Raw genomic sequence first — 27092 nt, forward strand, 5'->3', positions numbered from 1 at the left:
ACCTCTCCCTTATTGCATGGGATCCCCTCGTATCTGGTTGCCAGCAGGTCGGTGTCTTGTCTACCCTGGGATTGCGCTGTCCCTTAGAAGCCCTTTGCTTTGGGCTGTGTCGGGCAGGGTCCCGCGTGTGGCTCAGCCGATGACTGTCACCCCTGTAACTCCAGGGGCCTGGTTCAGTCCCCAGTTTCCTGGGATTCCCCTGGGGGGAGGAAGACCTACCTACAGGCTGCTTTTGCAGCACCTCATGTGGGCTAAAAGAGTTTGCGGAACGGCTGCCAGCCTGTGCTTGGGGGCTTGGCCGAGGGCAGAGGAGAAATGAAGAGATTAACTCAGCAAATACTGCTGTGCCACACTTAGTGAAGGGCCCAGGAGAGGCCTGGACAGCCTGGGCTGCCTTGTATCTCCTCTGCTGTCTTGGGGACAGTTGAGGCATCAGTTTGCTCAGTGAGCTACTGTGGAGGCTCCCTTGGCGGGGACAGCAGTAGCCAGCTGGTGGCACTGGCTTGCCCCACAGTGCAGAGCTGGGGAGCTGGAAACCGCCTGGTGTGTTGGCCTCAAGTGGGCAACTTGAGGGACTCTGGGGCCGCAGGGGGCACAGCCTTCATCCTCAGCACCTGAAACAGGGGATGTAGTCCCCCACAGACACCCCTAATGGGCCACCACAGTTGGGGACCACGGGGCTTCGGCAGTGTGTGGGATCTGTGTTGCCACCTCAGCCGGCAGCAATGACCTGCAGTGCAAAAGGAAAAGCTGTGAGGGGGGGACTGCGCTCCCCTCGCTTGGGCTTTGAGCAGAGGAAGATGCTGAAGACTGCGAAGCGTTTGGCGGGTTTGCTGCTGGGGACAGGCAGGTACTGAGATGACATGAAGAAGGGGTTTGGTTTTGGAGGGGCCCAGAGGGAGGCACAGGGTCGTGGCGAGGGACCCGGGCAGGGGAGCAGCCCCGGAGCTGTGGCCGCACTGGTGCAGGGAAGGCTGCGAGCGGCTGGCGGGGCCTGGGCAGGGCCAGGCAGCCCAGGACCAGAACCGTGTGTAGCTGGAGGGGGTAGGCAGCAGTGCCAGGGTGGGGCCTGCCCCCCCCATCCCCCCCACCTTCTTCTAACCTGGTGCTGGTGTTGGAGGGTGGCTCCTCTGTGACCTCACCGTGGAGCTGGTGTCAGGGTGCGCCATGCCGTGCTGGCTCCTGCTGCTTGCCCTGCTGCTGGGGCCTGCCCTCTCACGGCCCTTGCAACAGAGGTAATGGCATTTCCCTCACCCTCCTCCTCCTCCTCCCTGCCTCGGTACCTGCAGAGGTACCCAGGGCTGCTGGCGTGGGCTGGCACTCGTGGCACCAAGCCGAGAGCTGGCTGGGCTGGGTGGAGACAGGTGGTGCATGGCAGCTCTTGTGCCGGCATGGGTGAGCACCGTAGGGTCTCGGCTCATTCCTGCCCCTGGTTTTCCTCTGCAGGGCCAGCTACTCCATCCCCGAGGACTTCTCTGCTCCCCTCGAGCTTCCGCAGGAACACTTTGGCCTGGTGGATGGTACAGCAGTCTCCTCGCCCCTCTGAAACCCCTTTCCATGCGCTCACCCCTGTGGTTGCCCTCGGCCCTGTGAGCAGCCCCGGGCTGAGCCCCGTCTCTGTGCTCCACCTGCAGATTACGGCATCAAACCCAAGCAGCCTCGCCTCAGGACGCATGTGGCCCAGAAGCAGCCGGCAGGGCTGCGCAGAGCTGGCAAAAGCAAGCGTGACGAGCTTGATCTGCTGGAGTACTACGACGATGCCCACCTGTGAGCCAGCGTGCCCCTGTGCCCACTGCAGCCCAGCGGAGGGGACACCCCTGCCTGCCCTCCGCTGCTGCAGGACAGTGTAGGTGTAGGAATGGCGAGGGGGTGGGGGTGGAAGGGTATGCCCCGGTTTGGGTGGGGGCTGGAGCCGAGGACTTCCAGAGGTCCCCTTCCGACCGTTGTACGATGATCTCTGGCTTCCAGGGATTGCAGCTGGGGCTCTCGGACCAAACCTGAGAAGCTCCAGTTCCCCTTGGGGGGTCCTACGGGAAAGAACGAGCCAGGGGCCAAACCCACGGCGGTGGGACGCAAACAGCACGGCAGCCCCGCTCCATGAACCATCATATTTAATAGTTGTTGCCATCACAGCAGATCCAGCTGAAGCACAGCGACCGCTGGCTGCAGGGTCGAGACGGGGAGAGCTCTTCTACCTCCCCGGTGCTTTGCGCGGCTTCCCCGCAGGCTTTAGCCCTTCCCTGCCCCACCTGTGGCAGGCGCCCAGCTCTGCACAGGGGCTGAGCCCCACTGCCAAGGGGTGGCCCAGCCCTACCTCCACCTCTGCAGCTGGGGAAAGGGGGGAAAAGGGGCAAAGAGGCTGTAGTTACTGCAGGGAGGTACAGGGGGTATTTTTCTCTCTCCACAGAGCACGGATACAAGAGGGACAGGGGGGCAGAGGCAGGGGTGAGCTGTCACAGCTCAGCCTGGCTCTGGCAGAGGAGAATCCTGGGCCTCCCTTTGTCATCTCTGCCCAGCAGCCTCGTCCCCCAGGGCATGGCCTGCCCAGGGCAAGCCCATCTCCCAGGCAGGAGCCAGCGCGTGGTCTTGTTTGCTCTAGCTGCTGTGTCTTCATACTGCGCGAGTCCGACTCTGCCACTGCATTAAAAGTCACCCCAAAGGGATGTGACGGGAAGCTGGGCCATGGTCACAGGGAGGAGATGCTGTCACCCCAGCCTGCAGCAGGAAAGGGCGCGAGCACGCTGCTGCTCCCGCCTCCACCGCTCGCAGGCAGGGCACCCAGCGGGTGCTTTTTCAATAGAATAAACTAAGAGTATTTTGTACAATAAACACGATTTGTCCAGCCCTCCCCCCTCCCTTCCCCCCAGCCCCAGCCTGAGGAAGGGGAGTCACGAAAAGAGGTGGCGCTCCGTGCCCCGGGAGCCCTGCCCCGGGCCCACTCCTCCTCCAGGCTCAAAGCAGCTCTTGTCCATGCACGACACGGGGAAGGGGCACGACCGCAGCCCTGACTGTGCAGGAGGTGCCTGTGCCAGCCCCTACTCCAGGTAGATGTCCTCCGTGGGGCACGTGTACTCCACATACTCCTTGTAGAATTGCTGAAAAGCCCTCCTGCAACACAGCACCGGGCAAAGCTCAGCAGCGTCCTCCCCGCGAGGCATTTGCAGAGCCCCGCTTCTATTCTCACCCTCACTCCCTCCTCTGCGGCCAGTGTGACCCCCAGCCCCCGTCCCTCCTGCGTTAGCACCCAGAGCTGCCACCAGAGCCACAGGGTTTCCATCCTTGCTTGGATCCCCTGCGCAGCGCATGACTTCCAGCCATCTGCCTGCGAAGCGCGGCGCTGGGACGTGTTCCAGCACTGTCAGGAATATGCTGCCCCTAGCCCTGTCAGCCCTGGCTCCCGCCCCAAGCCTCTCACATGAGGGAAGAGGCGCCAGCCTGGGGCCACGGCCAGGCCCCACACGTATGGGGAGGTGGCAGGACTCAGCCTGGCTGCCTCGTTCCTCCTGCCTGGCGGGAGCGCGTCAGGACTCACCCTACAGACTCCGCCAGTGGCTTTGTGGACTCCTCCGAAACAAAGACGTGGCAGGCAAATCTGTGGTCAGCAGGGTGCTTGGTGATGAATCCAAAATATCTGAGGGCAGAGAGAGGGGAGGTGACTAGACCAGCAGGCACAGGTACTGCAGCATCCCCAGGGTGTACCCCCTCCTTGAGCACAGGGGTTTGGGACCTGCACCCCCCCCCCAAAACCTCGTGGCCACCAGTTGCCACGACCCGTGCCCAGCACTGGGATGCAATTCCCAGCCAAGGCTGCTTTCGCATGAAGCTGCACCGCTGGGCTCACAGGGGAATGGCAGCCTGCAGGACCGGGTCGCTGGGAAGCCCCCCCTTCCCTCCCCAGCCCAGTCGTGCTGCCCCCCAGGAAGGCAGCAACGCCTCCGTGCTGAGCTGCAGCATCGAGAGCCACCCTGCACCTCCTCACTACTCACTTGTTGTTCTTTGGATGGTACCCACAAAAGGAAATGTTCTTCAGCTGGAAAAAATGGCTACACTTGTTTACCTGGTGGGGGGGGGGAGAGAGAGAGAGACTGTCAGAACTTTCCTCCCCACCACGCCGGGGGCAGCTGGGCTCTGGCCCCTGGAAATCTGCACTGGGCCTCAGCAGTGGAGCCCGGTCCTGGGCTGGACCGGCAGCGGTTTTGGGATGGCCCCAGAGCACCTGCACGGAGGGTGCTCCTCCAGGCAGCCCCGCTGGCTCCCACCCCAGCTGCCCCCACGGGTCTTCCCTGCGTTAGGCCGTGCTCAGGCTACAGGCAGCGCTGCTGCTCGGCCAGCACACGCGGCCCCTCTCCCGCACAAAAAGGCTCTCAGCAATACCAGCAGGTGGAAGGCGAATGGATAACTTAGAACTAAAGCCATTCAAGCCTGGACGTTCAAAGGGTCCCAGCCGAAGACAAGAACTTCTTATATGACTTTAAAGAGCAACTGAATTGGTGGCAACCCCTAGATACAGGCAAGACTTGCAGAAACCCCAGCCCAGCTCTCCGTCAGGGCACTCAGAGCCAGGAACTACTCCTATCCCACAGCTGCAGGGCAGGTTTCCCTCTGCCCCGCGCCTCACTGGGCACTGCTAGACTGCTTATGCAGAACGCTAATCAGCAGCCTGCTCTAGCCAGCTAAAGGGATTACAGGGCAGATCTGGAGGACACCACTCAAAATAGCAGCAGAAAGGTTTAGGAGCAGCTGACAGATTACCAGCACGGCTCAGCTAGCAGCATCCCAGCGCAGCGACGTGCTGGGCAGCTGCAAGGGCATCAGCTGGCAGTATGACCCAAAGCTGGGATCCTGTGAGGGATGAGGGATGGGGGACCAGGATGGTGGGCCCACAGCCCCGCTGATCACGTTCCTCACCCTCAGGTGTGGGGTTGAGACCCTCAGTTTTCATAGGCACACATGACCTGCAGCAGAGCGGGCAGGAGCCAGCTCACAGCAGCAGCCGGGGAAGGGCCAAGGCGAGCGGGGAGCGGAGCACTACCTTGCTGTGCTCCTTGGAGTCATCGGCTTTCACAGCAATCTTGACCCCACGCACGCTGATCTCCAGGACGCAGCTGGAGGGTGGGTTAAAGTGCACAGTGAGGCGGCGCGTGGTGGCAATCTGGGGGAGAAGACAGACAGAGAGACAAAGCCCTGGGACTCATGAGCAGCGGGGGTGGCTCACCCCTTCCCCACGGAGGCTCTGCCCTGCTGCCAGGAGGAGCAGGCTCTCCTGCTCCCACAAATGGGGTGGGACGCTACCTTCTGCATGGCCGCACACAGCACGTCATTGCCCTTGTGATAGGGAACCTGCACCGAGCCAAGGAACTTCACCCGAAACTGGTCCACCCAGTCGCTGCTCTTGGCCAGAGCTGGAAGACAGAGCACGCAGCGGGGATCATCCCCAATGACCAGGCACGTGGGCTGAGCTCCACCTCCCCTTTCCATATTCCCACCCTGGCACATTTCCCTGCCCAGGGAAAGCTTCCTGCAACACCAGGTACCGGCTCCAGCATCACACCAGAAGCCGCCCATCGCTCCCTGCCAGGTGCCCAGCTTGGTCCTCCCTCCACCCCCAGGCTCAGCACCAGCCTCCACTCGGTGGAGAGGAGATGGGGGGACAACACAGGCTGCACGCAGAGGCTTGGTACCTGTTACATGGTCTGGGTCCTTGGTCACCTCGATAGCGTAGTAGGCAGGAAAAATGCCCCGGTCACCCGTCCGCATGTTGTAGGCTTCATACCAATAATCTTCTGCCTGCACCTCCACCAGCAAAGGATCGTCCACCTCCAGCTCCAGCTCATCCGCGTGGCGAGGCACAAACCTGGGAGGAGAGGCACTAGCACCTGGCCAGCCAGCACCGCTGCCCCTCTTGCCAGCACACTGCTGGGGCAGGGGGCATTGCAAACCCCACCGCCCGCCCAGGCTGGCAGTGCCCTGGGTTGTGTAATTAGCCACGGTGACCTGAGATGCTTTATCGGGGCAGGTTTAGGCTCAAAAGGTGGCAGCATCCTGGCCCCTAAGGCAAGGGTGTCCCCTATCGCCCCACTGTCCTGGTTTTGCCTGGGATAGTTAGTTTTCTTCTCAGCGGCTGCTACTCTGCTGCATTTTGGGTGTCGTGTGGGAAGGATGCTGACAGCACCCTGATGGCTCAGCTGTTGCCAAGACCCTAAACCAAGGGCTCTTCCGTGCTCCGTGCACCACCAGCGCAGGGGCACAAGGAGCTGGGAGGGAGCAGAGCAGCACAGCCGACCCCAGCTGGCCAAAGGGATATTCCACAGCACAGAACGTCACACCCAGTATATAAACTGGGGCAGCTGGCCGGGGGCAGCCGATCGCTGCTGGGGGACTGGCTGGGCATCGGTCAGACGGGGGTGAGCAACTGCACCGAGCATCACTTAGGGGGTTTTTTGTCTTTTTTTTTCCCCTTGGATTTTTTTCCTCTCTCCCTCTCCTCTTCATTACAATTATTATTATTGCTGTTATTTTTACTTTATTTCAATTATTAAACATCTCTTATCTCAACCCACGGGTTTTACCTTTATTCCACTTCTCCTCCCCATCCCACCTGGGGTAAAGGAGGGGGAGTGAGCGAGCCGCCACATGATGCTGAGCTGCCAGCTGGGGTTAAACCACAACAGCCACCCACGCTGCTCCCAGAGGTCCCGGCTGCCCTGGGAGGTTTTGCCCTCACAGCAGCCTGAGCAGGGCATGAGCTACGGGCAGTGGTTTGGTCCCCAGGGCTTCCCACGCTGGAGAGGCTGGGCTTTGGGGTGGCTCCACAGCGGTGGGAGGGCAGCACCTGCTTTTGAGAGGCTGGGGACACCGCTTGCGCCTGCAAGCTCACCTGAAGACGGCACGGTGGGTCTGCTCCTGCTCCTCCCCGTTGATCACACAGGAGAACAAGCCAAAGGACTCCGCACCTGGGGACGAGGGCAGAGGGGGACGTGTCAGCCCCGCAGCCCAGGGAAGGACAGGCTGCTGAGGCTCCCGGGGGGCAGCTCGGCCGAGACGAAGCCACACGGTGCCACGGCAGAGGCAGGCACGGCTACAGCTGCCGTGTTGGTGCTCAGCGGTCCCCACGGGGACCACAGCCTCCCTGCGCCAACCCACGCAGCCATGGCAGCTGGTGGCACTGGCACTGTGGGACCAGCCACCCCATGGGAAGCCCTGCCTGCCCGGGTATGCCACCAGCCCTGATGCTCCTGTGGGCTTGGGGAGGACGGTGGCACTCCAGGAGGGATGCTGTCCCCCTCCTGACCCAGCCTCCCCCTCAGCGTGGCCACACCTCGGGTTAGCCAGAAAAGCAGCCTGAAGCACCTCTGGCCACCCCCGCCTGCAGCTCATAAGGCTTTTCCAAGCCCCCCCAGCCACCAGGGACAAAGCCACGGGCTGCAGCAAGCAGAGCTGGGGCCAGTGTCCGCTGGTGGCTTGCCACCCGAGCGTGCCCTCAGCCTAATACCAGGGACGGGCAGGGCTGCCTTGGCAGGTGGCCACCAGCCCACCTTCCCCCGGTGCCCAGCACTCACTGGAGGAGCGCGCCCGGCCGCTCATGAAGACGTTGAGGAACTTCTTGGAGAAGTGGATGTCTGCCTCAGGGGTCGAGTCCTCGGAGAGGCAGACCGAGTCGCGCTTCAGCGCATCCTCCTCATACTCCTCACCAATGGCCGACTCGTAGGGCGAGGAGATGCAGTTGTCGTAGACAGTGGCCGAGTCACTCTCGTCGCTGTAGCCCGAGTAGCACTGCTTGAGGCTGACCAGCTCCAGCTGCACGTTCTCGTCCACCACCAGCGTGTATTTGACCGAGTCGTAGGAGAGGGCACTGGTGTCCGAACTCACCGAGGCTCTCTGAAGGTTGTGCCCTGGCCGGGAGCCACTGCTCCCACCACCGCAGGTGGCCCTGTGCAGGTTTGTCTTGTCAGGAGAGGACATGTAGTCCAGCACCTCATCCTCCTCGCTGATGGAGGGGTTGGTTTTCCCTGCCAGAGCCGAATAGCCAGAGCTGTCGATGTCGGAGCTGATGGACATGCGGTTCTCACTGGACTGCGAGAGGAACGGCTTGTCAGTCTCCAGGGGGTCCGAGTTCTTCTGCACGGGCGTCAGGTAGATCTCCTCCGTGGCCTCCAACCTCACGTCCGTCTGGTAGTGGATGCGGTCCCGGTGGGCCTCGGGGCCCCTTGCTGTCACCACCACCACGCTGGCACCATGCGGTGGGGGCCGGCTAGTGGCCTGGTGCTTCTCAGGTGGCCGGGACGAGGCAACGCAGGCAGGTGCCATCTGGGTGGCTGCTGTGCGCCGGCACGGGCTCTCTGTGGACGTGCCACGGTCTTTGGTGGAGGTTGTGCTGTTTTGGTGATTGACCTCATCACTCAGGCAAACGTGGTCGTGGGGAGGGGTCTGCTCACCTGGTGGGGGAGGAAAGCGGCATTGACAGCCCCCAGAGGGTGATGGTCCCTGCCAGGGAAGGTGGCCAGGGATGCCACACAGACTCAAGATGGACATGCAAGATGGAAAACATCCTTGTGGGATGTTCCCCCCAACCTTCCTCTCTGGTACCACTTGCCCCAGGCTCTTGAGAGCCACGGAAGGGTGCAGGGAGCTGCCCCTGGCCAACAGCCCAAGGACTCACCCGTTTTCAGAGGGGATGACGACCGGGACACCCGCTCCTGCCAACTGTGCTTTTTCCCCAGAGAGTTGTTATTCAGAGTGTCCTGAGGAGAAGAACAAAGCCGCCTTGTAGCCCAAACAGTAAACAGCGCATGGCACGGCGGTGGCACCCATCCCTCCCCGAGTCCATAGTGCCCTGCTCAGCTCCCTCACCCCCTGGGCACATGGTGCTGCGGGGGACCCCCCTGCCAGCCCCACATCTCACCACGCCACTGCTGTGAGAGCTGGCGCGGTGGCCAAAGGGCCAGCCGGGAGGCAGACAGCTTGGTCTGGATGGTTGCATTCATCCACCCTGGGGAGACCTGGCTGCAGGAGCCCATGGATGGACAGTCCCAAGCCAAAAAAAAAAATAAATCAAGACCTGAGCCTGCCCGGAGCCCGCCTGTGCTGGGCGGCCGTGCCCAGGTCCCAGCCCCCTGGCCCTGCCTACCTCCCAGCCACCCAGTGTTATTAACTGGGGGAAGCCCCACGGGCCAGGGGCTGTGCTGCTGCCCAGCGGGGAGCCAGATACTGGACAGATCAGCGCCTGTTACTGGGGTCACCCCTGTTGAGTGTATATGGGGGTATACATATGCACACACGTATATTTGTACGGATACATACCTATACATGCACACAGACATGTATATGTAGTTCACCAGCAGACATCAATCCCGATCAGCTGGAGAGGAGAGGCAGGACCCGGCTGCCCACGCTCGGGCGATTGCTGCAGGTGCTGTGCCTGCCTGCCTGGCCCGGGGCGGCCGGCTGTGCACGGGGCGCGTGCACAGGGGAACGTGCACCGCAACACCCGGGACCAAAGGCCACCAGGTCCCCTCTAACAAGGGCTCTCCCGCAGACAGGGGACATGCCCTCCCCGCCTGCCTCAGCGGGGCACAACATCCCGCCTGCTGCAGCCCCAGCCCGGGTCCCCATCCTCTCCTCCACCCCAAAAAGCCCCCCCGGCCGCCTGCCCCCAGCCCCTCCTGCGGGGCACCGGCTGGCTCTTCCCTGGCATTCTCCACACCGTCAGTTTTTGCTCAAGAACTAAGCCCCACTGGGACTCCCTGGGTTTTCGCACGGCCTTATCACCAGCCCGCAGCTGTCACCAGCGGGGCAGGAGCTGCCTCATCCTTACTCTGCTTCCGCACCTCTGCGTGCTGAGTGCCGTGGGGCCAGCACAGGAGCCAGCCAGGCTGCCTGCACCGCAACGCAGCCGGCAGAGCCCACCCATCCCACCCATCCTGTAAGGCTGGGGCTTTGTAATGCCCAGCCGTAGGGCAGCAGCATTCCCAAGGTCTTAGAGGATGAACCTAGCCAGCCACAGCAGCTGCTTCTTCCCCTCTGGAAAGTTGGGGATGCTCCTCTTGCTGTTTCCAGGCCACCTGCCCGGGATGATGGTCACAGAGAGCCCAGTGGCAACCAAGACCTGACCAAGCTCATGAGGAGGGGCTGGAGGGGAGGGTGGGACGGTGCCCGGCAGGAGGAGGCTGGAGGCATGCCCAGGTGGGCCTTCAAGAGGGGATGCACGGCCACAGTCACCTGCGGGAGGATGGAGCTGGGCAGGCCAGGAGGGCACAGGAGGCTCTGGCGCAGGCAGAGGCAGTTCTCAGGCTGATGCCCAAGGGATGCCCTGCACACCACACCCTGTCCTCTCGGGGCACTGCACGTGGGCAGGGAAAAACTGCCTTTGGCTAGAGGTAGCCATCCTGAAGGGGCACCCCAAGCACCTTTGAGCCAGCCTGTCCCTCACTAGATGCCACCGAGAGCATGGCCCTCCCTGGCCAGCTGTGCCCCGGCCCTGCTGGGCCCTGGCTCCTGCTGCCAGCTGTGGTGAAGCCCCCATCTCCCATTCCCTCAGCCCTGCCTGTGGCACCCAGTGCAGCCCCACAGCCCCCACCATGCCCCTGCGAGGGGACTGCCAGCTCCCCCTCCCCAGCCCACCACCTCTGTAACGCCCTCTGCCCCAAATGCCCCTCCAAAGGCCTGCTGCCACCCCTGGACATTGGTTGGGACCAGCAGTCCCCAGCCCACCGCCTCTGCAACCCCCTCTGCCCCAAATGCCCCTCCAAAGGCCTGCTGCCACCCCTGGACATTGGTTGGGACCGGCAGCCTGGGAGGGGGGCCCTGCTGTCCCCCACCTCCCCAGCTGGATGTGGCTGCCACGTGCCACTTGCTTCTCGGGGTCCCTGCACAGGGTGGGACGAGGCTGTCACCGTCCCCTTGTCCATTATGCTCAGTGGGGCTCCCCCCGCCTCCCCAGCCCTGCTGTCTTTGTCCCCAGTGCCAGCTGCCCCCAGGCGCCCATCCTGGCTCCGTGCCTTCTTCTTCTTCCTCCTCCTCCTCCTCCTGCCTGTGGCCTCAGGCAGAGAGCTGGCATCAGCTGCCAGTAGCTGGGTTGGTGACACCCAGCTCTGACTACTCCCTATCTGTCACCCGCAGGGACACCTGCCCCGCGCTTCATGCTCCTCAGCTCAACGTCACTGCACTGAAAATCCTCCTACTTGGCAGAAGGCACAGCTGAATGCAGGAGGGTGGCAAAAATAGCCCTGCGCATCGCGCACCTCGCGTGGCTCCGCGAAGTTTGCAGAGGAGATGGGGCAAAGGGACCCCAGCCCTGCTCGGAGGGTGCGGGGCACCCAGACACGCCTGCCCCGTGGATGGCAGCAGCCCCATGGCTGTGTGGGCAGGCAGTTTTGGGGAAAACCATCCAAAATCTCGTACAAATCTGAGCGTGAGTGAGACAACAGACCCTCCTCGCCCTCCCAGCCACCATTTTGGGTGTTGCCGATCTGTCTTTCAAATTTTGCACGGGGCACTGACATTAATACCGCTTTTGCCTGCTGCTCAGGAGGGGAGGCCACTGTGTCCCCAGCGCCGGGCATGGGGTACCCGGTGTCACCATCCTGCCCGGGGCTGGCACTGTCCCACCCTGGGACAGCTGGAGCCCAGCCGGCTGCGGCCAGCGGTGCCAGCCCCGTGGTGCGGTGCCCCGTCCCGTCGCTCACTCTCCATCCCCACAGGGTCCCTGCCCCGCTCCCCCCTGCCCCACGGCTCTGCCGGGGGCACAGCTCGGTCCTGGCCCCTTCCCTCTCACCTCGACAGTGGCGATGGAAGGTCCCACCAGACCCCTAAGCCCCCCTATCCGCCCCTGTCAAGCGCAGTGCCCAGGCAGGGGGGCCGGCCCGGCAGCGAGCGAGCACATCCCCGTGTGCCCCCGGTGCCCCCCCGGCCCGCTGACCGCTCCCCCGGCCCCGCAGCAGGGACCGGGCTGCGCCCGGTGGGGGGCAGGGACGGCGGGGGGGGGGCGGCCGGGACACTGCCGGGCATCGCGGGGAGGGGCAGCGGAGCCTCTTCCCTCCGTCCCTCCAAGACAAAAGCTCCCGGCGCAGGGAGCATCCCCCCTCCCCCTCCCCCGCACGCACTCCCCCACCCCCCGGCCCAAGCTCACCTGGCTGCGAGGCACCTGCGGGAAGAGGTTCAGAGTTGTGGGTCGCTTCGGCCTGTAGACCTCGGTGGTCCCGGCCGGGGGCGGGGGCTCCTTCTGCAGCGGCTCGGGGGCCGTCTGCTCCTCGGCCGCCGCATCCCCCGCCGCGTCGATGAGATCGAGCTGGAGCATCTCGGCCTGCAGGCGGCTGGGCTCCCCGCGGGCCGCGCCCGGCCGGCTCACAGCGCCCTGCCGGGTCAGCGCTGCCGTCAGCCGCGGGGCGGGGGCCGCGGCCGGGGAGCGGGGGCGGCGCGGCCATCGCCCCCGGCGGCCTCTGCCCTTTAAAGGGGCAGGGATGCTATTCCCGGCGAAGGACGCCCCCCTGCCCCGGCAGCACCGGGCCGCCCCCCGGCGCGGGGGACACCCCCATCCCTCCCCCGGCGGTGCCCGTGGGTCCCGGCGCGCAGCCGCGCACGCCCGGGCTGGCTCTGAGCCGCCGAACGGCCGCCGCGGCAGGACGACCCCCCGGCCGGGCAGAGGCCCCCGCCGCCGGAGGCTCTCCGGGGGCCAGCGGGCTAGGCAAGACCCCCGGCTGCCCCCCCGCTGAACGCTGGGCCGGGGGGAACGGCTGAGGGCCCTTCCAACCCGGGCTGCCCTAGACACGGTGCTTGGGGACACGGGTTGGGGCGGGCTGGGCAGTGCTGGGGTAACTGGTTGGGCTCGATGGTCTTAAAGCTCTTTTCCAACCTCAACGATTCCATGGTTCTACAATTCGATAATCCTTCCTCCCACGGCAGACCGTGTCCTCGCCCCGCTCCTGCCCCGGCACCGGGGGCCCATACAAGCACACACCATCCTGCTGGGGTCTGGCCAAGCGCTGCCTGGGGAGGGTTGCTCAGACCCTGGCCCATCACACCCAAATATCCTCACGGACAGAGAACCCACCACCGGGCCGGATACCAGCACCCGCGCTGCACTACTACTACTTTTTCTCTCCCTGGGGTTGAAATTGTCGCTGCACACCAGGGAGAGGAGTCAGGCTCCTTCTTCCCTGCAGCCGTCAGGCAGCCAGGGCCAGGAGTTACGTCCCCTCAGCCTCCCCATGCTGAACAGACCTTTTCTCACACACCCAGCATCTGCACTTCTCGGACCTGAAGCCATGCTGAAGGGATGCCCAATGAGCCGGCATCCCAGGGCTGGCTCTCCAGTCACCCCGTCGTGGTGGCTGTGCTCTGGCCAGGGGCAGCCCCATGCTCCCCTTGCGCCCTTCACTCCTGAGGCAGGGTGGCCACCGTGGCCCTCGTGGCTGGTGAAGAGGCACTGATGTCCCCGCGTGGCTGCAGGTGTTTAAAGGTCAACAGTTCCCTTCCCAAACCATCTTCCTTGCAGGAACGGGAGCTTGCACATGCACAAGGTGCTGCAGCCAGCAATAACGGCTGTGGCTTGGCGTTAGCGAGTCGAATCCCATGGTTAGCAGCTGTTTGTGGGGACTGGAAAACTCCCGTCAGTGGGCAGAGGTGGAGAATGGCGTTTTTTTGCAGCCGGCACTATCCATGTCTCTGGCTGCACGGAGGATGCCCCTTGAGCCGTGGGAGAAGCCCCTCCAAGAGCTCTCACTGCCACCAGCTCCTGACCTGCCGGACTGAAGGCAGCACAGGCATGGCTCTGACAGGCACAGCACGAACCTTCTCACGGGGGCTGTTTCACCCCAGTGTCCCTGCTGCAGTCCTGGCAGGTGCTGAGTGAGCCCCGGGAGGAGCGCTGCCATCAACACCCGTCCTCTTGAGGCTTTAAACATTTAACTCCCTTGGTTTTAACACTGGCCTTCCCACAGTAAGTTCAGTGTTTCCGTGGCACCAGTTATCAGTGGCAAATCACACGGATTTTAACAAGGAAACCAAGGCACAGGAAAAGAACTGGGGGGAGATGCCAGTAAAGTGGTTTATATCGAGCCTGGGTAGGTGTATTCGAGTCAGCTGGTGACGTTCAACCTAGACTGCCAATGACACTGCCTCAGTGACCCTGTAGCTGTAGCCAGCACAAGGAAAACTCTCAGAGGAAGGTAAGTCCCAGAAGGATGCAGAAAAGCAAAACAGTACCTGTCTTGAAGACAAGAGCACCCTAGGAGGGATGTGCCATCCCAGGTTCAATAGCTAGGAGGGAACTACAGCCACTGCAGGTACTTGTTAGTGGCTGGTAGCAGGATAAAATGATTTTGAAACCACAGAGCAATAGCTGACCTTACCACCTGAGTGGGACCTGTGGTGACTTGCAAAGCGAGAGCAGGGACTCAGCCTTGGGAAGCCTTTCTGACTGGAAGGGCGCTGCCTTGGGAGCTCTCTAGGGACAAGTTAATGTCACCTAAGGCCAGCTTGAGAACACTCATGCCTCAGCACAGACACAATGTTGAGGTGACTTCCCAACGTCCTTTCAGCGTGTGGGAGAGCAGTACCAGTGCCCGAATCTTGCAGCTGGATGTGCACAAGATGCACACCCGGACCCTGATGCAGTCACAGGGAGGCTCACACCTCCAGTACAGAGCCAGCCCTGGGATGGCCGTGACACTGGCTTGCTCCTGCTGATGCTACCTCCAACCTGCACAGCACCATCCCAAGGGAGAAGAATCCCAGTATCCAATGACTGGCCTCTGATGGTCCTGACGCTGTGGTCCGTGGGCCCTGGGGGGACCGGAGCAGCGCGAGCCTTGCTGCAATTGCAAGGTGCCGGGAGCACCCCTGGGAGCACCAGTCTAGTCGGGGGAACCGCCTGCATGGGGGCTGCCGCCGAGCCCAGCAAGGGACGGGTGCTGCTTGCTTCCCTAGGAACCAAAGGCTCCTGCAAGAGGAGCGGGTAGTGATGTGCAAGGCGTTGCTTGAGTGACCCTGGTCCATACCCCATATGGTTGAGCAGGCAAAAGGCTCTTCCCTGCTCCCCAGCCCCTGCAGCCTTCCCTGCCAGAGGAGCGGCAAAACCTTCAGCTGGGAAAAGCGTTTTATGAGCATGGGCAAGCGAGGGGGACCTGCTGAGCAGGTGTCCCTGCTCCCTACCCCCCAGCCGTGACTGCTTTGCTGCCGGCTTCAAAGCTCCAGGAGCAGCCTCTCTGCCCCCAGCCTGGCACAGCCACAGCCGGCGATGGATCAGAGGCGGCTTCACAGAGCGGCCTTTGAAAAGTCAGCAGCCGCCTTGCTGCGGCATCCTGCGCTCCCAGCCCCCGGGGGGGCTCCCCCCCAGCTCCCCACAGCAGCAGGTTGCCCGGCTCCTGGCAGCTGCTCCCCCCTTTGCAGCGGGTCCCGCCGACCTGCCCAGGGCAGCTGCTGCCAGCGGTCAGCGATGGTGAACGGCAAGAGGGAGCAGTCTTCTCATGCTGGAAAAACAAAGTAGGCTTTTTTTTCTCCACGTATCTTCATGGTTGGTTCAGGCCTTTTCATGCAGGCTGTGAAGGCTCAGCACAGCCCTAAACCAGCTCCTTTCCTTCGGGCACTCATTTTTATGCTCTCAAGTATTTCCAAGAAGGGTATTTCTTACGTTTTGGGTTTGTGTGGGGTTTGTTGTTTTTTTTTTTTTCTTCATTCCTGCATTAACCATTTTCTGGAGCTCCTAGAAAACAGATGAGGCACCGAGCCTATAATAACTGCAGCCTGGCTGTTTGCTGGGATCCATCTTGCTGAAAACAAGGTTCATCACACCGGGTTTCCAAGCCACCAAACCGAGGTCAAGTCCAAAGCAAAGGCCTCGTGCTTCTGTCACAACTGTTCCTCTCAGTGCGCTGAAGTGGAGCACTTGCCCCCGCTCCCCCCAGCCAACCCCCTGCCCTGCTCTTCACGAGCCCTGAGGGCAGCTCTGCCTCTCCGCTGAGCCCTCCTCTCAGCCCACCCCTCGCTTCACTCCCAGTTTTCATTCACCTGCGACTTCTTGTTGAAATCACAGGTTTTTTCAGCCACGCTTGGAGTTATTCCTCATTCTGGGTACATGCTCTTCCTTCCCTGAGGTGCCTGGTCGGTGCACGGTTCCCTCCTGCACAAACATCAGCCTACACGTCCTCGCAGTTTCTCTGTGGCTTAGCCACTATTTTGGGAAAGCTGCTAAAATAGCCCACGATGAAATCATCTTTGTTTTTCCAAGACCAGAAAAAAGCCTCAACCCCCACCTCTGGGTGCTGACCTCTGCACCGGCCGCCCGTTCCTGCCACGGGGTTTTGCCACCCAGCATCTCTGCCAGACCCCCTGCAGCACCAAGGTCACCGGCTGTCCCCATGCAGCAGCCACCTGCCCAGCCCTCCGGCAGGGTCTGTCCCCTCACTCCCTCCTGGTGCTTTCCTGCTCACCGCAGGGTTGCTGTGCCTGCCCACCTCTCCGGAGACCTGCCGCCGAGTCGGGAAGCTTGGATGCCCCCAGCCCCGCGGGTCACCGCGCTCCCCAGAGCCTGCGTTCCCCCTTCCCCGGCGCTCTTCCCCCCGATGTGATCTGGCGAGCCTGCAGCTCTCTCTCACCCCGCATCCCTCACTCCATCGCCGGGCTTTTGCCAGGCGCCTGGCACTGCAGGGGCAACCGGGGCCAACCTTCCATCCTACGTACCATGGGTGCTCTGCGGCACCGGGAGCTCACCATGGGCAGGGCACCAGCGCGGGGCCGGCGTCGGGCTGCCTTGCCAAGCCAGCCATCCCCACGTGATGCAATTAGCTGGCTGATGCCGGCTGCGGGTCATTACTGATTTGCTGGGCCCCGCACTGTGCAGACCCGGCCAAGCTGCTCCCTCTGGGCCTGGCTGATTCCATCAGGCAGATCCCACAAGCCCATCGCTCCGAGCTCGCTCCAGACGGCAGTTGGGTTGGAAAGCTCCCCAGGTCGCGCCTTCGATGCTTGGGATTGAAAGCCCCTCATCACCACTGCTGTCATCACTTTCGGTTCTGCTCCTCAGGCAATCCTCTGTGCCCCATATAAACCATTCAAACGTATTTTTAGTAGGCATTTAGTAGCCATCTGAGCGTGGCAAGCTTCTTTCTTTGCTGTGTTTATGAATAGCTCCTTGCTTCCCCGGGGGCAGTTTTGTACCCCCCTTCAGCCCCGGTGGACCCTCTGTGCACTCAGCCGTCTGTGCAAGGCAGTCCTGAGCCCCAGGGACGGCGTGGGGCTCGCTGCTGGAGCCCGAGAAAATCCTCTGCCATGGGTCAGGTCTGCATCGCAGTTCAGGGATGCAGAAACCCTCCGGTACACTGTTTTCAGTGGGTGAAGCAGTCTGTTTTCCCTCGACCTCAAGGAAGGGCCGCAGCAGCTGAGCTGCAAGTCCCCCCCTCCACCCTTACCCTCCCTGCCAAACCTCAGCCAAGGGCTGGCAGTCCGTAAGATAAAAACAAATCCTGTCCTAAGAGCCCGGGAGAACTGGGGCAGCTGATGGGAAGCATCCAGCAGCACACCCAAAGCCCCTGCCGGCCTCACCTACTGCAGGCAGGAGGATCTTCCCAATGCCCTGCCCTGGCTGCGGCTGTGCCCTCGTGGACCCCCAGCACTGGGTTGGCTTTTGGGTTTGCCTCCAGTGTTATCTCTCCTCCAGTGTCATCCCCCCTTCCTTCGGCGTACGCAGCCCACGAGCCCAGGCTCTTCCCATCCTAAGGTCCTGGCGCAGGAGGCGGCGGTGGCCGGGGCAGAGATGTGGAGCAGTAGCCTCATCTCCAGGAGCAGCTGAATTTCTGCTGGGAAGGTCCCGAATTAGACCAGGAGCACAGCAGGACGCACTCACCTCCCAGGGATGAGGTCTGCCTGTACCCTCCTGCCTGCAACGAGGGATTCCCAACATCACAAATTCACTTTCTAATTTTAAATCTGCGACAAATTCCTCTGCTTTTTCCCCTCCTCGCTGGGTCGTTAGCAGTTTTGCAAAGGAAGTATTTCTCCTGAGGGATGAAAGGATTCTCAAACCGTCTGGTTGCTCCTCCAGCATTTGCATCCTTTTAGCATGAAACACACCGGCAAAATGCAGAATCCCTCATATTTCCAAATCCAGTGTAATTCTCAGTTTACCTCCACATTTCTGTCCCCACGGCCTTCTTGGGCAGTTTGAATACTGGCGTGAACCCTGTTGGGGTCTCCACAACATGCCCTGAGGTACTTAAGGTGGATGGGAGACCCGCCTGCAGCATCTGCACAGGCTTCACAGCTCCTGGTTTTATTTCATCTGCTGCCTGCTGGGTTCAAAGCCACCTCCTCCAGCCCTGTTTCACCAGCCTTCAGGTCTCCTGCCTCCTAAAAGCCTGAGGACAGCTCTTGCTAAAGACAGCTAGCAAGTCAGAAGGAACACCGAGTGAGCAGAGGAGACCTGCCAGCCCAGACACACCTCCAGACCCAGGGATGCACATCTTACTCAGGACCTTTGGTGCCACCTCACACACATCCTTGCTTCCCAAGGATGCTTATCGGGTGCCAGAGGCTCACTGGCCATCCCTCTCAAATGGGAGATGTGCCCCTGCTTGCGCTCAAAACCCTAGGCTCATCCCTGAGGAACAAACTCAAATCCCTCCAGCACAGTGGGAACCAAACAGCACCAGCTTTGAGGTGCTTTTCTGTCCCTTGGGTCTGGCTGGCTCAGGAAGGGTCTGTGCTGTGCCGTGGTGAGGCCAGGGCACTGCCGAGCAGAGGGGATTAGGGTCGTGGCAAAGGGCACCTTGAGGAAGCATCACTGGCCTGGGGACCTGGTGGTCCTACATGGGAGCTGATGGTCCTGCCAGCCCCACCAGCACTCTCTGCCCATCCCCATCCCTGTCCCCATCCCGCTTACCCGGGTGGCCAGGCTCTCCTTGCAGTGCAGGCTGATTCCACACTCATCGGTGATCTCAGAGAGGTCCTCATCCTCAAATTCCTCGAGGCTGATGTCGTGGGTGAGCCTGGAGGGAGTGGAGATGCTGTGATCACCCACTGCACAGGCAGGGAGCAGCACTGCCCACCCCAGGAGAGGCTCTCCCAGTCTTTACTGGGAAGAAAGACTGGGAATGGGGCTCCTTCCAGAAGGCATGGGTCTGTGCCCACCAAATGGCTGGGCTTGGCATGGTCTGTGGCTGTGGCGAGGCAGGAGGAGTGTACCCCACACCAGCCTCTGCCTGACCGAAGACAGTAGGGATGTGCAGGTGGGAGAGCATGGGACAGCCAGCCCTGCCAAGGAGGTTCAGCTCCCACCATCCAAGGGAGGCTCCCAGGCTGTCCCAGCTGTGCACAGACACCCAGCGGGGTGAAGTCTGGGGTTACAGCGAGGGGACAGCTGGGGGTCCTGGCAGGGCACAACGGGAGGATGGACCTGCCGGGACAGGTGACCACACCAAGACCCACAGACCTCGCCAGCACTGCAGACCTGCTGGCCATGGCACCGCCAGACCCCGAGTCACGGCTGGGAGGGATGTCCCAGCCAGGTGCCTGCAGTAAGAGAGAGCAGTGAGTCCCTCCACCAAAAATCACGCCCTGGGATGACCACGGGCATTCCTGTGGGCATCTATCGGTGCTGCCTGCATGGCCTCAGGGGTCCCTCAGGGCTGGCGCCCCACAGGCTTATTACACCCCTTCAGAAAGTTTACAGAGATATCCTTCTAGTGGCTGGAAACGTGCTGATGAGCAGGCTCCTCGAGTGCTTGCTTGTGTCCCCAGGGGGGATGGCAAGGCGCTCCTGGCTCTAAACATTTCTCTGTGGTGGTACCGCAGTGCTCTCCACACTTATTCATTACCACAGGGGTAAGTAAAAGAGCCCAGCTCAACAGCCCTCTGCCAACGATACAACCCCACCACGTCCAGTCTGGAGCGACCACGGGCACAGCTCTCCGTGCTGCCATTCCCGTTTGCTCCCAGCTCCTTGGGTTGGGAGATGCTTGGGGGAAAAGCGCCGCACTGAGCCCATCACCCTTCTCTGACTTGTTCTGCACCGCGGGGAAGGAAGGAGAAGGGGATTTTGCGACCTGCAAAGCTCCCACCCTCGCTTTAAGCATTGCTCACACACCCTGGGGCCCCATCCCAGCAGTGGCACCAAGCTGGTGCCACCGAGTGGTAACACCTCCTTTGTCCCAGCTCCCGGAGCGGGGAAGGAGCAGGAGAAGCCCACGGGGGAAGCAGCACCTCCCCTCCATGTTTCTGAGGACCCCCCCAGCCGTGGGCTCCCACGGTGGAGGTGGCCGGGAACAATCACGCCCATGGGGGCAGCACCCACAAGACACATGGGGAGGCAGGGACACAGCCTCCAGCACAAGGTGGGGTGTCCAGACCCCCCTTGCCCATCTGCTGCTGCCTGTGGGAGGGAGGGAATGCAGAGCAGGAGGCTCATGACGAGCCTTCAAAGCACAAATTGATTTCTTCTCTGGTTACGTGGGTCGCCAGGGTGGGACATCATCAGCCGCTAATGCTGGGGGCCTCGGCACGCCAGGGCGGCCGCGGGGTCCCAGCCGGAGGCACAGCCTTGCCGAGGGGCTGGCAGGGGCTCCCCGGCTCTGCAGGGCAGCTGGGAGGGGTGGCAGTGCCCCCTGCTTCGGGGAGGGGACAGGCAGCCCTGCCCGCGTTCTCGGGGATGGGGAGATGCTGTGTGGGTGCCCAGCACCAGCCCTGCCTGCAGATGCTGGTGCGCGACAGAATGCGGCCGGCCGCCCCTGCCGCTCCAGCGCCCGGCTGCCGCGCAGCTCCCTGCGCAAGCCGGGGGAACTTCGGGCTCGACTGGGTGCCAAGTTTGCTCCTGTCCTGCAACCATCGCTTGCAGAGAAGGGTGACATGCCCAGGGGCGAGGGGCTGCCCCTTGTCCCCCTGCACGCCCCTGGGACAGCCCCCCCTCCCCGAAGCCCGGCCGGTCCCCTACCATTTCTCCCACTGATCTTCCAGCCAGCTCTCCTCCTCGGTGCTCGACTCCATTTTCAAGGGCAGCTGCATTGAGGAGGACCCCCCTTCCCTGGGGTACACGCTCCCACCCCAAAAAAGACCCCCCAGGCCCGGGGCGAGGAGGAGGGAGGGAGATGACGACTGAGCCCCGGGTGCCCGCTGCCTCTCCGCCTGCCCCGTCGCAGTCTGTGGCTGCCGGCGCTGCTCTGTCTCCTCACTGCGCAACCTGGGGAAGCTCATTAAAAATAGATGGAATCAGCTGTCCTGGAGGGGAAAAAAAAAAAATAACCTCCCCAGCTGAGCCAGTGCCAAGTCCCTGCACTCTGCCGGGGATGCTGACTGCCTCTGCCTGCCAGCCAGCCCGGCTCCTGGTCCTGCTCCAGCACCCACGCCCCAGCACCCGCAGCGGGCACCCCGGCACGGACACCCGCACCACCCAGCCTCTGGTTCCACCTGCCCTTGCGGCACTGCTGGCCACGCTGGGGCTGGGGGCCGTGCCCCGCTGGCAGGTGCGTCCATCCAGCTCCTGGCTGGGCAGAGCGGGGCTGCGCGACGGTGCCAGGGCCAGAGCGTTTCCAGCACGGCAGGACTGCTGCTCTCCCGGCTGCGCTCCTCGAGCCGAGGGCAGCGAGGGCAGCTCCTGCACCCAGGGAAGCCCAGGCCCAGCTGGCACAAAGCAGTGCCAGGAGCAATGCCCCTTCCCCACCTGGCCCCCAGCCCCGCTCCCGCCTCAAGCAGGGCTGCCTGAGAGCTTCTGCAACCCCCAGCCCCCGTTAGGGCCAGATAAATACCAGGTGAGCTGCTCTGCCAGCTCCCACCCCTCTTCTGCAGCTGAAGATCAGGATCTTTCCCAGGAGGGGCTGCTGGGTGTTGGCACAGTGGCCTCAGGTAATCCCCCACGACCCTTGGAGCCACTTGCCACTCACCGTGACCCTCTGTGAAGTTGTTCACCCCTCGCCCCGTTGGGATGGAGCCAAAGCAGCTCTGGGACAGAGGTGCCCGTGCCCATTTCAGGACGGGGGACAGGGCATCCCCCACCCCACCGGCTGCACATACACTGCTCCAGCACCCAGTGGGGTTGCACCCCGCTCCCCCCTACTGCAGGTTTGTCCTCCTGCCCCTCGCTGGCACCCACCCCAGCAGCTCTCCCTGGCCCCCCAGCCCAGGGGCTATGAGCGAGGGGTGCATCTCCCATCGGCCTGACCAGCACTGCCGGCTGCCTGGGACGCAGCTTGGCCACTGGCCGGGCTAAGAGCCTTCCTTGTGTCTCCCTGGAGCACCAGCTGAGCTAACCTGTTGCTGGCTCTCCCTGTCAGTGCCTTGCCACCAGCCAATGTCACTCGTGATACTGTGTTCGTTGTCTCTCAGCTCCTCGATAACTGTATCCGGGGCTCCATCTTCCCTATCAGCTCTGCCCTGAGGCACCTCGTCTGCTGGAAACCTCTTCGCTTAATGCGATGAATAAAGAAATCTCTATTGCTGTGTTACTCCTGCCTTTTTCTCACTCACATGGATGCTCCAGGACTTCCTAGGAGATACAAGGAAGACTCTCTGCCACCCGCCCCACCCCCCCGCCAGCTCCCTGTGATGGAAACACCCCTGCCTTTCTCTCTTGCTTCTCAAAGAGGATAAAAATACCAACAAAATGAAACAGAGAGCTCAGCTCAGCTCCACCATCAGCAGTAAAAGTCTGAGCAGGACCTACACGGGTATTGTAGCCAACCTCCCTCGCCAGCGGCAGCAGCGGAGGCATGGCTGTGTGCTGCTGCAGGTGGGCACCGTGGCACCGCAGGTAGGTGGGAGGTTGCCCCCGGCTGAGGGGGGTGAGCCCTGCCTCCGCAGAGGTTACAGGTGCGTGCTGAGCGGCACCTGAGGCTGGCAGCCCTGCCGAATGCATGAGAACGGATAAACTCGTGACACCCTGGAACTGCGAGCAAGGGAGCACACGTGGGTGCATGAGGGGGGGCAGCTGTTACCTGTCCGCAGCAGGAGCAGCCTGATCGCAGCCCCAGTAACAGCCTTGTAACCAAGCCTGGCTGCTCTGCCTCCCTCGGCTCCATCCCGCCAGGAAAATGGGGACTTACGGCATCTCCTCCCCAGCCCGCTGCCACTGCGCGGGACTCCCCATGCGGGGACCTGGCCAAGGCAACACGGCGTGATGGAGCTGGGGGCTCCAAGGAGCCCGGCTGCCCGGGTCCTGCCCCGACACCGCTCCCAGGCAGTGCTGTGTGCGAGTCCTGCAACAAGCGGCAGCAGGAAAAACAGTGCTACCCTCCACTTGGCTGGCCCTGGGGTTTGTCTTCCATCACGAGAGCCAGAAGGACTCTTTTATTTGACCCCTGGAGAAGGCACCTCTGTCTTTCCAGCAGAAGACGACATCCCTTTCATCTCCCCCCCCCCCCAAGAAAGCAGGAAGCCCCGCTCTGACACCCAGCTCATCGCCTCCAAACAGGCTCTTCTGGCAGCTCCAGGTGAGCGCGGCAGACACACAAAGCAGCCCATAGCGCCAGCATCGATTTTTGCCCTCAGCCTGAAGATCCTCCTTGGAACTTCCCAAGCAGATGGAGGGGGCTTCTCCCCCCATAGACCTCCTCCCCTCCCGATCCCCTCCCCAGTGGGGCAGGGAAGGGCTGTGATTTCCCACAGGGCTCCCCAGGGAGTGGGGTAGCCCCCTATCTCTCCTGACCCACACCAATAACTCCCTAAGGATTTCCATCCCTAGGAGCCTGCCTGCCCCAGCAGCTAGGTGGATGCTCTCTGCCTTTATGAGGGAAACAGAAGGCGACAGAGATCGGTTGCGGGACCCCTACCTAGGTCCCAGCTACCTCAGAGCTGTGCTCCGGGGGGCAGCGGGGCAGGCAGTACTGTGAGCGCTGCAGGGCCCTGCACCCCAGTTGTGCCAGTCCTCCCTGCCCCTCTTATACTGGCCAGAGGGACCCCAGCCCCAGAGAGCCCTTCACAGGAGAGCATGGCCTGAAGCACCAGCAGAGCTGCTTGGCAGGGCAAGGAGCTGCAGCACGGTGTCCCAGAGGGATGCCAAGCAGACCCGCGCAGCCCCGGTCACAAGGCTTTGGGAGGCTGAAGGACAGAAGAGAGGCTGGATGAGAACAACTTTTTTATTGCCGTCTCCTAAAATGCTGCTGTTCTTGTCATGGTGAGCAACCATCTCTGGAGGTCCTCCTGGCTAAAGGAGGGCTCACCTCACCATGCTTCTCCTCCCACCTCTTCTCAGACAACACCAAGCCATCACCAGCAATGAGGGCACGCCAGCCCACCAGCCCTAGCCTCTTCAAAGCTTCAGACCCCTGCCCATCGGGCTTGCTGGCCAGGACCAAGTCCTCTCTTGACTCAAGCCAACCGATCACCCAACGCTTGTGCTGGCGTGTTGCCTCTCTGGGAGCTGGAAGAACAGGTGAATGTGCCAGAGGGCAAAAAGCTGCAAGACCTCATCCTGCAGGCAGCAGGCTGGGGCAGCGCTCACGCAGGACCTCACCCCGAGCCATGCTCATCACTGCTGGCTCCAGCTTGGCCACGGGGGATGCCCCCCCACTGAGCCCCCACGGCAGGGACGCAGGACCAGCACCCGAGATGTGCCATGTAACCCAGCCTGCAAATATTTCACAAGCAGGGCTCCCTCCTCACACGATGCTCCCCACACAACACCACCTCTGGGTTGCCAGACCGTGCCCCAGGCTCGGGAGCATCACCGGCGTCTCCTTCCGCTCCAAGGCTCACACCATGAGCTCAGCGCGCAGGGAAGATCTCGCTCCCGCCGCCTGGACTCGCCAGCTTCCCGCATGGCCTCCCCTGCCAAGGTGTGTTCTTCCCTGGGGCACAGGCTCCTTTTCCAAAGGTCTGAGGCATGGCAAGAAGCAGCACCTCGTTCGCTGCCCTCCCGGGACATCACTGTTTGCTGGGGAGCAGGAGGGTGCCCAGGGGACAGCCACTGCATCCGGGACGGCAGTGAGCCTGGCCCTTCCACGGGGCTGGAGCCGCTTGGCAGCTCAGCCCCTGGCTCCTGGTTCAGTGGCCAAGCTCCTTCTCCGTGGTGGACATTTCCAGAGGCAGCATTTCATGGCTTGATTTGCAGGGTTTACCCAGCCATGTTGCAACAGCTCCTAGCAGCTCTCGCAGGCAGCGCTGCAATAGGAGGCAGCTGCCGAAGCCCTGGAACCACCCGGTAAAGGGGCTGATGGAGCGAAGCCCCTCAGGGGTAGATGGCCTGAACGCCGCCACGGCTCGGCTGCACCTGCCGGCTGCCTAGCAGGGACCCACTGGTCCCCAAGCCCCCTGGCTGGTCCCCAAGCCCCAGGGCCTGCCGGAGGCAGCCGTGAGCTTGGCTGCGGCCCCAGGAGCAGACCAGTTCCTCCTTTCCCTCCCCATAAAATCTCACCGCCCAAAGCAGCCGGCACAGCCCCCCTCTGCCCAGGCAGCTGGCCCACAGCACCCCTGGGTGCTAGCGGCAAGCAGAGAGCAATGGCTGATGCTGGCACAGCCGCCAGAAGCAGCGAGCGAACACCACCGGGCACCGCACCCGTGGGCAGCGGAAGGGCTCCCTTACCCAGCGCATCCCTGTCCTGGAGCCGCTGTCAGTCAGGGGGCTCCGGAGGGCCCAAAGCCCCCGGCCATCCCTGGCCTGGCCCAGGCCATCGGACGGCCCCGTGACCAGCCTCGCTGGGTTTCGGGGGAGACACAGCCCCCTGCATCCCAAATCGATGGGAGCGCTTGGTATTGCTGGGAATATCAATTCTGGCACTCTCCCACTGCCTCCCTCGGGGTTCCTGGTTCGCGGGGGGGGGGGGGGGGGGCGGGGGGGAAGCGGGAACGCCTGGGATTTCTAGGAAAGGGCTAGAAAAAGGCTTTCCTGGGGGTGGGGAAGGAGATTAAGCTTTTTTTTTTTTTTTTTTTTTTTTTTTTTTTTGTGATGATAAGGTGGTTGAAGAGGAGATAAGACAGGTAAGGGGGTGGGGGAGGGGTGGGGGAGGGGGGACATAGGGCCAAGCAGGGGGCTGGTGGGAGCTGCTGTGGTATATGGGGTGAGGGTCTCATGGCGGGGTGGGGGCTGGCTGAAGCAACATATGGGGTGGGCGGGTTGGGCAGCGATGGGGGGGCTGGAGTGATGGATGCGGTGGGGGCTCAGCGGTGCCGGGGTGGGGGGCAGCAGGGATGCGCAGGGAGGAGGCAGAAGCGCTGGAGGCGGCGGGGGCCCGGCCGTGCGATGCGGGGGCTGCAGGGATGGGGAGCGCTGCCTGGGGCGGGGGGCAGGGGCAGCCCCGCGGGGGTCCCGGGGGTCGGAGGGCGGCCGGTACCTGAAATTGGGGGGTGAGGCGAGGTGCAGCCCCAGGAAGGGGGAGGAGGCGGGCGGGGATGCAGCTCCTTTCTCTCGCTCCGCCATTCCGTGGCTCTCTCCATGCAGGCGGAGGGCGGGCGGGAGGGAGGGAGGCAGGGAAGGAGGGATGGAGGGAGGGGGATGCTGGCGGGGAGGGACATACCTGCACCGGGGCGGGGGTGGGGGGTGGGGGGGGTGAGCAGGGGACGCGGCCCCGGGTCTCCTTGACGTGGACCCCGGCGGCAGCTGCAGGACAGATGTGGCCGCAGCTGGAAACGACACCCCGCACCCTTGTCTCCTGGGAAACGTCGGTCCCGGCGGGGCAGATGTGCCCACAGCTGGAGGCAGAGCCCTCCTCTCGCCGGACAGATGTGGGGGGACTGGCCACACAGGGCCACTTGCGGGGGTCCCCTCCGGGGACGTGCCTGGAGGCAGCAGGAGCAGCAGCTACAACGGGGCTGTGTGTGTCCCCCCCCCCCGCAGGTTTGCAGCCCCAGGCTGGCAACAGGTCTGGCAGCCCCAGCACAAACCCTCTCCCCACAGAAGAACTGAAGCAGCAGCTTATACACGCGTTCCACAGGCACAAGGTGGGGGAAAAAACCTGCGTCTGGAGGCTGCAGGTCTCTCCCCTGACAGGCAGCCCCGCTCCTGCACCCAGCTGTGTCCCAGGGAGCATCGCACCTTTGGTGACCGCTCTCACTGCCACCCTCTGCAACCAGAGCTGCAGGTTTCTCTCCTCACCTCTCCTCGCCACACTTTGCAAGCTCTGAAAACTGTGCGGGTTGTGCTGTGCGCAGAAGCCCACACCATCACTATTTTTAGG

General features: G+C 62.7%; 2 protein-coding genes across 3 annotated transcripts; one reads left to right on the forward strand and one right to left on the reverse strand.

Annotated features, from left to right (window-relative positions):
- The first annotated feature begins 83 nt into the window (after positions 1–83).
- C7H11orf94 (chromosome 7 C11orf94 homolog) lies at positions 84–2450 on the forward strand. The gene is made up of 4 exons (XM_040601651.1): positions 84–1235; positions 1447–1520; positions 1635–1846; positions 2408–2450. The coding sequence occupies exons 1-3, from the start codon at positions 1168–1170 to the stop codon at positions 1769–1771; spliced, it is 279 nt and encodes a 92-aa protein (XP_040457585.1). The 5' UTR covers positions 84–1167; the 3' UTR covers positions 1772–1846; positions 2408–2450.
- MAPK8IP1 (mitogen-activated protein kinase 8 interacting protein 1) lies at positions 2095–26354 on the reverse strand. 2 transcript variants are annotated; one of them, XM_040601643.1, is made up of 12 exons: positions 26250–26354; positions 18875–18980; positions 12128–12352; positions 8660–8741; positions 7560–8435; positions 6878–6953; positions 5682–5854; positions 5293–5402; positions 5033–5152; positions 3987–4057; positions 3533–3631; positions 2095–3108 (listed from the first exon to the last, which is right to left on the reverse strand). In XM_040601643.1, exons 1-12 carry the CDS (start codon positions 26333–26335, stop codon positions 3036–3038), a joined length of 2097 nt encoding a protein of 698 aa, XP_040457577.1. In that variant the 5' UTR covers positions 26336–26354; the 3' UTR covers positions 2095–3035. The 2 variants fall into 2 exon arrangements, with proteins under 2 accessions (XP_040457577.1, XP_040457578.1); XM_040601644.1 differs by lacking the exon at positions 26250–26354 and adding an exon at positions 20921–21074.
- Between the last annotated feature and the right edge of the window lie 738 nt (positions 26355–27092).

The sequence above is a fragment of the Falco naumanni genome, chromosome 7 (assembly GCF_017639655.2).
Source record: "Falco naumanni isolate bFalNau1 chromosome 7, bFalNau1.pat, whole genome shotgun sequence".
NCBI classification, from domain to species: Eukaryota; Metazoa; Chordata; class Aves; order Falconiformes; family Falconidae; genus Falco; species Falco naumanni.